Source organism: Ruditapes philippinarum, unplaced genomic scaffold, assembly GCF_026571515.1.
Source record: "Ruditapes philippinarum isolate M1 unplaced genomic scaffold, ASM2657151v2 ctg3093_1_1_1_1, whole genome shotgun sequence".
Taxonomy (NCBI): domain Eukaryota; kingdom Metazoa; phylum Mollusca; class Bivalvia; order Venerida; family Veneridae; genus Ruditapes; species Ruditapes philippinarum.
In genome coordinates, this window is record NW_026863587.1 from 42,146 (window position 1) to 51,040 (window position 8,895).

The 8,895-nt window shown below is 34.0% G+C and overlaps 1 protein-coding gene across 1 annotated transcript; it reads right to left on the bottom strand.

The window, feature by feature from the left end:
* Positions 1 to 5,287: 5,287 nt before the first annotated feature.
* LOC132722597 (uncharacterized) lies at positions 5,288 to 8,731 on the bottom strand. Its single transcript, XM_060707118.1, has 4 exons — positions 8,641 to 8,731; positions 6,380 to 6,508; positions 5,862 to 5,996; positions 5,288 to 5,495 (listed from the first exon to the last, which is right to left on the bottom strand). Exons 1-4 carry the CDS (start codon positions 8,702 to 8,704, stop codon positions 5,350 to 5,352), a joined length of 474 nt encoding a protein of 157 aa, XP_060563101.1. The 5' UTR covers positions 8,705 to 8,731; the 3' UTR covers positions 5,288 to 5,349.
* Between the last annotated feature and the right edge of the window lie 164 nt (positions 8,732 to 8,895).

Below are 8,895 nucleotides of genomic sequence, written 5' to 3' on the forward strand. Positions count from 1 at the left end.
ATCTTCCGATTCGGAAGGCGGTGGGATAAGCCACGACATATCTGTCACTTTGATGGCCTCTTTTGCCCGGCGAACAGAGGCCGTCCTTGTGAAACAGTGTCCTTTACCTCTTAAGTGGAGAGGGACGTCTGCTACTATCGCGGCACAGTTGCCCATCGGACAAACTTTATAACTCTCCCACGATACTTGTACGTACCTAAAAAAAGAAAAAGAAATAAGAATAACAGAAACTAACACAATTAGGCATGCTATCCCCTGATATAAGACAGTGGCGTTTTAATTCAAATTATAAGTGAATACTGTAATTATTTTTGTAAGACTGTGGCATTTGCCATAAATAAGGGCTCTCTACCCCAAACCAGCAAAGTACCAAATGTTAATGTTCTATTACAGAGACCACTTTTGTGCTTAAATGTTGAATTCTGTATTCATCTATTGCATAGGATGATAGATCTCATTAATAAAAATTGCAGTGTACAAGAACTGGTACTCTGAACTTCTTATTTTTGAGTTATTGCCCTTTATTAATTTTCATACTTTATTTTTGTCCAGGCCATTTCTCGTAAACTTTAAAAGCTATAGACTTGGAACTTTATAGGATGATAGATCTTATTGATAAGAAGTTCAGTGCATATAAACTGCTGCTCTGCATTTCTTTTTTTGAGTTATTGCCCTTTGTTAATTTTCATTTTTGTCCAGGCCATTTCTCTTAATTTATTTTGTTCACAAGGCGCACATCCGACTTGCGGAGTTCTAGTTGGATCTTCATATTACTATCAACAACAATTCTATTCACACGAAAATCTTTGATAAAAGAGATGACTTTGACTTTTGTATAGTTAATTATCCACATTTAGATGGAGACGTACCCCATGCAACATATTACGGGGTGTATGTTACCTCAGTTAATTAGATTCGCTAGAGCTTGTAGCAGCGTAAAGGAATACAACGAGCGGAATATTTTTATTACCAGCAAGCTTCTAAAACAGGGCTACCGCTAGCATAAATTACGGAAATATTTTTACAAAATTCTGGAAACAAAGTGATCCCTCGAAAGCAACAAAATAACATAAGAATTGCAGACTCGGTTTGATTGAGTCTGTACATGAGAGATAATGAATAAGTGCAACATTAACATCAACAACATGAATAAGTACTTTACAATCGTAATTTTGATTTAATTTCAAAATTCAATAGTGATTTAAAAACTCTTCTGCGACAAGGGATTAGTTAGCCTGGTTTTTCTGGCGATGTGATTTACAAACTTCGTAAGATTTTGGGTCATGGTCATGTTTCTGCTTTTTTATTTACTAAAATCATAAAACGTTTTATTAAAAAAGGTTATGACCCCACTATTTAAAGACATACTGCATGCTTAGCGTTCAACCCTTTTACAGTTGAAAACTACGCTTTCCTCTTTTGATTACATCTAACGGACCAAGTGGAAGACTATGATGGACAGTTCTTAAAGCCATTTGGGACTGAATTGTTCTACCTTGTTCGTCGGGCCCTTGGTGATTTTTTGTTGCTCTGTCTTCCTTTAGGACATTGAGTACTTTTGTTATGGTCATTGGGTTTACTTTTATATGCTTCTGCTTGATAACTTTGGTGTTTTACTTATTTAACCTTTTGTAACCATAACAACTGTCTGAATTTACTTGGCGGGGATTCATTTTATTTACACTGTCTCGTTTATAGGAATATGGTGGGGCTAAGAGTGAGGTTTGGTGCACCATTAACCGGTTTAAACTCCCCAGCATTACTTGTGCTGCTTACCGTTCCAAGGCGACGCCCCTCTGTGATTCTCAGATGTATGTCTATGTTGTTTCCTACTGTTTTGATGACACTTTTGCTTGTGACCCTTGTTGTTTTCTCGTCTACGGTAAGTATCTTCCCCTTTGCCCCTAGTTTTTATCTCTTTAATTTTTATCAGTTAAAAATTATTTATCATTTAAGTGATAAACCTGTCCGTGCTCTTCCTTGCGCCCTGTCCTGTTTTTGTTTGGGGTCCGCCTGGCTCCTTGTCACTTATTCTTGTTGCCGGGTGGTATGGAGGTTGCGTTCATTGAACGCCGCCCTTCCTAGTTGATCTTGTTTATCATATTTTTGCCAGTATATCCTGTTGAGAACTCCTCGTCTCATCTTCTATTTCAGCCATTATCAATATTCAATACAGTAAACTTCACTTATAGAGAACACGGTTATAGCGAACTTTCGGTTATAAGGAACAATTTATTTTGGCCCGAATTTTGCCCTTCTTTATTTAATATAAAAATATACGGTTATAGCGAACACGGTTATAAGGAATTATAGCTAATAAGGAACTCATTTCTTAGTCCCAATTTAGTTAAAAGTACAGAAAATTACACTTTTATAACGAACTCCAAAATATCGGCCATTCGTAAATACATACCGCATTTTCAACTTTCGTTTTCATTGACATGGATTAAAACTCGGCCGAATGTACCGTTTATTGTTGTAAACTATGTACTTCAATACATCTATTAAAATAAATTTTTCTAGCAGTACGTACTAGTTTTCTTTTTAGGATATTTTTAACGGTTATTCCTTTTATTCTATTATTTCTTTTCTTTAATAGTTTTGCTCGAGTAAAATAATTATGTATATCAGTCCCAGTAAATATCTCAATGAACATACAGTCATCATCTTCTACAAAAACAGTTACTATTTCAACAACTGTACCGTGAATTTTCCACATCAAAGAATATTCAATAAGCATCCGAAAGTGTCAAACACACCTAAATTCAGTTGAAAGTTGTGTTAAGCGTTAAAAATGTTATTGTTAAAGTTGACTAGTTAACTTTTTTTTCATTTCTCCTATATACAATCGCAACTTTTCGGCCCTTCCCTTCAGTCTTCGGATAAAGATCTCAAACACAAAAGTATGAATACACAGAACAGATGGGTATTTCGGCCTAACCTACGCTAAGAAACTAAACATGTAAGCAAATAGTAATTTAATACTTGGAGTTGTTGACAGTTTTGTAAATGTTCACCTTAAATAAGTTAATCCATAGATATAAAAGTGAACAATACCTTGTTTACTTATTATTATGATAGTTAAACAAAAAGTTCAAATTGTTATCCTCTTGAAAGCCCAACACGGCAAAATTGAAAATGTTGCAGGCTCGGTTTGATTGAGCCTGTTCATGGACGGTACTGGAAAGTGCAAGTTACCGTACACGCCCCCTAGCACCGGCTTAAGCAGAATTCAACATTTAAACATGGCAAAGTCGGATTCATAGTACCTGCTATCTATGGTCTCCACATGTTTGACACATGATTTCCAGTCATGAGCGATGATATCCCGGATGGCATTATCCACAAGAGCCTACACATCTTTAAACTTTGCTGGGTCAGGTGGGGGCTGCGTTCATTGAATGCCGCCTTTCCTTGTCGATCTTGTTTATCATATTTTAAAGATAAGATCTCGTGGTAACCTCTCCTTTCATATTGGCTCTTATCAATTCGAATAAGTTGAGGTTTGCATGGTAAGGTGGAAGCCTAACACACTCAGATCCGTGTTGCCTAAGGATCGATTTCATTCAATAAATCGGTTCTACTGGCTTGTGTTTCTGACATAAATCAAGCAATTCAGTCCTGAACATGTTTTGGCTGAATTGTATGTTGTAGCGCTGTAACCATGATGTCATCACACTTTTTGTTTTGTTATTGATTTCGCCGGTTGTTTGTTATCGCAAATGGTAAGATAAGGTGTGTAGTCTATCATCACGACACTGTGTGCTGGATAACGGAGTTAGCTTATCATTAAGCAACTTGGTGAAAATATCTCCATTCATTTCACCGTGGTAATTACCTGTTGAGGTATTTGCTTTGAAAATTAGCTTGGCAACGGAGAAGAACCCAGAGACAGACCCAGCGTGAACAACAATCAACAGCTCTCCTTTGCCAAACGGCACATTCACCATAATTTCGTTCAGCTGCCAGCATTTCTTCGTAGAGTGCGACGCATTAATGAAGGTCTCGTCCACATACACTATTGGTCTACCATCACCTCGGGAATTTCTTTATGCGGCGTAACAAATTCTGGAGAGAACAACGTCTTGTCTTTCCATGAGCAGCATCATATTGTTTTCACAACGCTTCCAACTGAATGAAACTTCTTCGAAACTCCTCGCAAATGAGCCTCTCCAGTGTCATATCCCATCTTATATTGAAGCTCAACTAGTTTTATCTTCGTCACTGGAAACCGGTGCTGGTAGGTAATAATTTTGTTTTCTGTTCAAAAGTCAAAGTTATCCATAGCATTTTCCTGCCAGGCGTTGTTTTCTTCTATCCTTTGTTGGCACGATGCCTACACAGGGTAGAAACTGCTTCTCCGGTGTAGTAAGAGGCCATCTTTATCGCCTTCTCTTCAAATGTCATCGATAGATCTCGGAACATAAATAACTTAAAATTACTTTCGTGAACATCATATAATAGTAAAATGTAAAAAAGGGACAGTTTTACAGAAAGTATCTATACATGTAACGAATAATAAGACTTCTAATAACCGCTTTTGCGTGCTGACAATATAATAGATGATTTTTGTTGCCAGCCATTATGTCATGTGAAGCACAGCATTTCAATTGAATCGTAACAAACATAAAGTTTTTCATTTATATGCATGACCAAAAAGCACGAAATACCGCGCATTGAAAAAATGTATCATTAAAAAATAAACCTTTTGAACGACCAACGCGCTATAACTATACAGCGTCTCAATCAATTAGTACTACTATACTATTCATACACAAATGACTTACTTTTTTTGAAGTGCACCGATCCATGGTTCCGCAATAAATACATTTCAACAGAGTACTGTTAGCTATGTAACAGTATAACTATCTTAGTCATGTTAACAGTATGAATAACTCCAAGTGGCCTATTGGAAATTAACATTACAAAAAATTGAGGGGTAATAAATCTAGATAGGATATAAAATGAATGAACGCAATATATCGTGTATATAAATGATCGGTTAAATAAAAAACTGCAATATTCAAAGAAACAAAACGTCCGCAAAACATAAAAACTCACTGGAAATGAAAACTGTTCAGAAAGAAAGTTCTGCATAATTTAGGCATCTAATATCTCAAAACATTAGCCTGATTGGCCATCTAATATAATGCTATATTTGGTTGGTTATATGTCAACTTAAATTTTACTCTTACAGTTAGCATGAGTACGAACGTAAATAAGGTTTTCTAACATATGACGCATGCTGTAGATACAAATGAAATAAAAGTGATAATGAAGCGTCAGCAAGTTTTCGTGTCAATTTTATTCATTGATGTTACTGCATTATATACATTAGCATTCCATCATTTAGTTTTTCAAACAGCGATCTCTATCGCAAACTCTACACCTGGTGATCCCATCTGTGCCAATCTCAAATGTCTTAGCTCGGCAATATTTTGGAATGGACAAATCGTTAGGGCATTGGATTTGTGGGCACACTTCTCTCTTCTTTCCTGAAAGTGTAGAGAATTCAAAACGTTATACATAAACCAAGGAAATAATGATTTACAGTTGCATGCTGTGATCTTAAAGCTTGTGAATAAAATTTTAATTAAAAGCAAATGTATAAATATACTTGGTTTAAGAGGGGTCTGTCTAATGTTCTATTTGAATTCAGTTTTTCACCCAAATTTGGTTACTTCAAACTTCTAGACTCTTATAAATAAACAAAACAGGTAAAACGAGAACTTTAAGGTTCAACTATTATAGAACAAGTAACAAAGTTATATAAGTTTATTTTACACAAAAAGCCAATATTAAATGTACAAAAATTGTCATTTTTGCTTTCGTTATGCCAAATAAAAAACATGTAAATTTACCACAAACACTTGAATCACACAGTCGGCACTTTGTTATTCCGTCAGTGCCTATCTCAAAGTTTGGTCGGCGGCAATCCTTCTTTATTTTACGATCATTTGGGCAATATATCACCGGGCAAACAGTTGACATATCACCTAAATAAACACGGAATTGTGCGGAATTAGAGTAACAATTCATAAAATTATTGCTAACTTTAACTTAAAATTCCAAATTTCATATTCAAAATTTCTCAATACGTGATGTTTATCAAAATTAAATAAATCAATAATTTGGCTGATCATACATACTGTTTCAGATTCTATCATGTCATAATTACTTTTTATTGAGTAATTATTTTTTATTTGAGTGTTATAGATATAAAAATATCCGATTATAGAATAACTGCAATAAACAATCTGACAACATTAAAATCCCTGCATTATAACAATGATAAGTCAAAATCGTTACTTATATCCAAATCCCATTTGTTTGCTGAATTTACTTTTACTGACAGAATGGAATAAATGAAATATTTCACCACATAGATTGCTGTCACATACGCGACACCTGGTCTTGAAGTCTTCTCCAATCACATATTCTGCTTTCCTACAGTCTTTTGGTATTTTATGATCGAGTGGACATAATATTTGTGGACACGCGTTTTTCTCTGAATATAAATATTAATTTGTATAGTACATGTAACAGTCAGCTATTATAAACATGAGGATTCCCTTTTTGTAATCAAGATATAATAAGCGTCGAGTAGGTAGACAATGATAAAGTCATTGTTAAGCTGCACTGAAACACCGCACTTTGGGATCCAACGTTCTTTGGGGTCCGACCCCAGAGTGCGTCACGTACTTCGGGTCCGATTTTGACCCTAAAGTGCGTTAAACAGGTGCATATGCATTTTTGTACATCAGACACACGGTCGCACTTTATGTCATAAAAATTCAATCAATAAAATGAGAAACATGAGTTATTAAATAATATATTGTTGTCAAAGCCAATGCTAAACCGAAATCAAGGTATTCAATAGACGCAAAACATAGTAAAATCAATAATGATCTTTTTCAGTAAGTGAAGAGCTTTCATTAAATAAAGAATTTGTATCAATTAATAAGCTCAAAATATATTTTTCTCACACTTCAATTTATCTTAAAAGAATGCACACCGTTCATTAACTCTATTTATTTTAGCTAATTGCATCATTTTCCCGCTTTTTTTATTCACACATTTTATAGAAATATATTAGTCTTAGCATATATAAAGGTATAAATTCTGAGCAATCTAAATAAGACATTTCAGTACAAAATGTGCCTGATAGTATGTTGAAAGGGCCATTTATTTAGCTTGTCTAAATGTGATATTTAAGAAACTTGACTAGATGTAGATACGGTCTTAAGTAGTAGTCCGTACAGGCAGTACTCAAAAATATCATAAACTATTTAAGCAGTCACACATTTGGAGCGAAACTTCCTGTAAAGTTCTCACTGGGGGATCTAGAGAGGATAGTGGGGTTTCGATCCCCAGAGGTTATAAAAATAACGTTGTAAAATCCCATTATGCTTTTATTTGTATTTATTAAAAGCTTTTTAATTTTGATGTATTTCTATAGTATCTAAAGAGTTACTCATTAACCAATTACCTGAACCTGATCTTTTCATCTGTTCCTTTTTTTGGCAATGAGTACAGTTATTGTGATTAGTATTAAATATGGATGTCAAATACTTCAATGTTTACATTTTGCTACTTTTATGACAGATTATTTCACATTTATCGCTTCTTTATTCAGGTACCAAGCATCTTACATTTCTCTGATACCATTATTTAAACATTTGCCCTTTCTAAAGAACTAAGTAAGATTTCCCATTAAAAAGCCTCTGTCGAACGGTTGTTGCGGAGCTTAAAAAAAACCTTGAAATAGATAAAAACAGAATCCCTAAAGAAAGCCCAACACGGCAAAATTGAAAATGTTGGCCTAAAGTTTGGTTATAAGCTTAATATGTATTTGTAAAAATCACTATCTATAATCTGATCAAGAAACTGGATATTTGACCGGAACATTGTAACAGAGTGTATTTATAGTTCTTTGGAAAAAATGTTAACTACATTTTATTTAATTCCCATCATTTTTAAAATTATTTTTGAAATGGGGCTCAATATGTCACCAACAGTAAATGACGGAACAGGTTATTTTTCACAGCATCTTTTTATTTTAGGAATACATTCACAATTTATGTACTAGAGTTCTTTGTTATATGGACACATTTTTTAAAGATTTTTCAAATGGTAGAATTAATGAAACTTTTATCACTTAAGCATCAAACAAAGTATTGACCGCCATCTTGAACTCCATCTCAAATATTTCAATATAACAAATCGATTTGCACTAATATAACACTATAATTGTAATATGACGACTTTTCAGATTTACTGGTAAAGCGGGACTTCAGATGCCAATCCGTGCATTATTGCACGTGAGTCTTGCTAACTCGACCCATATAAAAAAATTATATATATATATATATATATATATATATATATATATATATATATATATAATATATATATATATAAATGGTTAAAACTGGTGGAGTTAAAGAAATACTGACCGAAGTTATGTCTTCAAAAATAAAATCGAAGCTTCCATTATATTGTCAAAATCATGATAAAGATCTACATAAAGCTCCTTTCTGGTTGTAAGTCCAAGTTATAGTTCAAAACTAGTTAATTTAAGAATAAAATCATTGACGAAAATATTTTTTTTTAAAATAAAACACTTATTTTAATACGTACTGTTTGCTGAAGAAAGATCACAGGTAAACATGAACGCAAGTGCGAGAAATACAATGCTGGTCATTTTGAGTTGCCCACAGTAACTGGTGAATATGATAGTAGACCGGTATATGTAGACAAACACATATTGCCCAAAGCTCATACACACATAGTATATGACCAGTATTTGTAGTGATCATACCACGGACTCGACAAACTTATTAATTTTAATGTCATCAACACATGGTATAACGGCACATATGGTTTAACATAAAA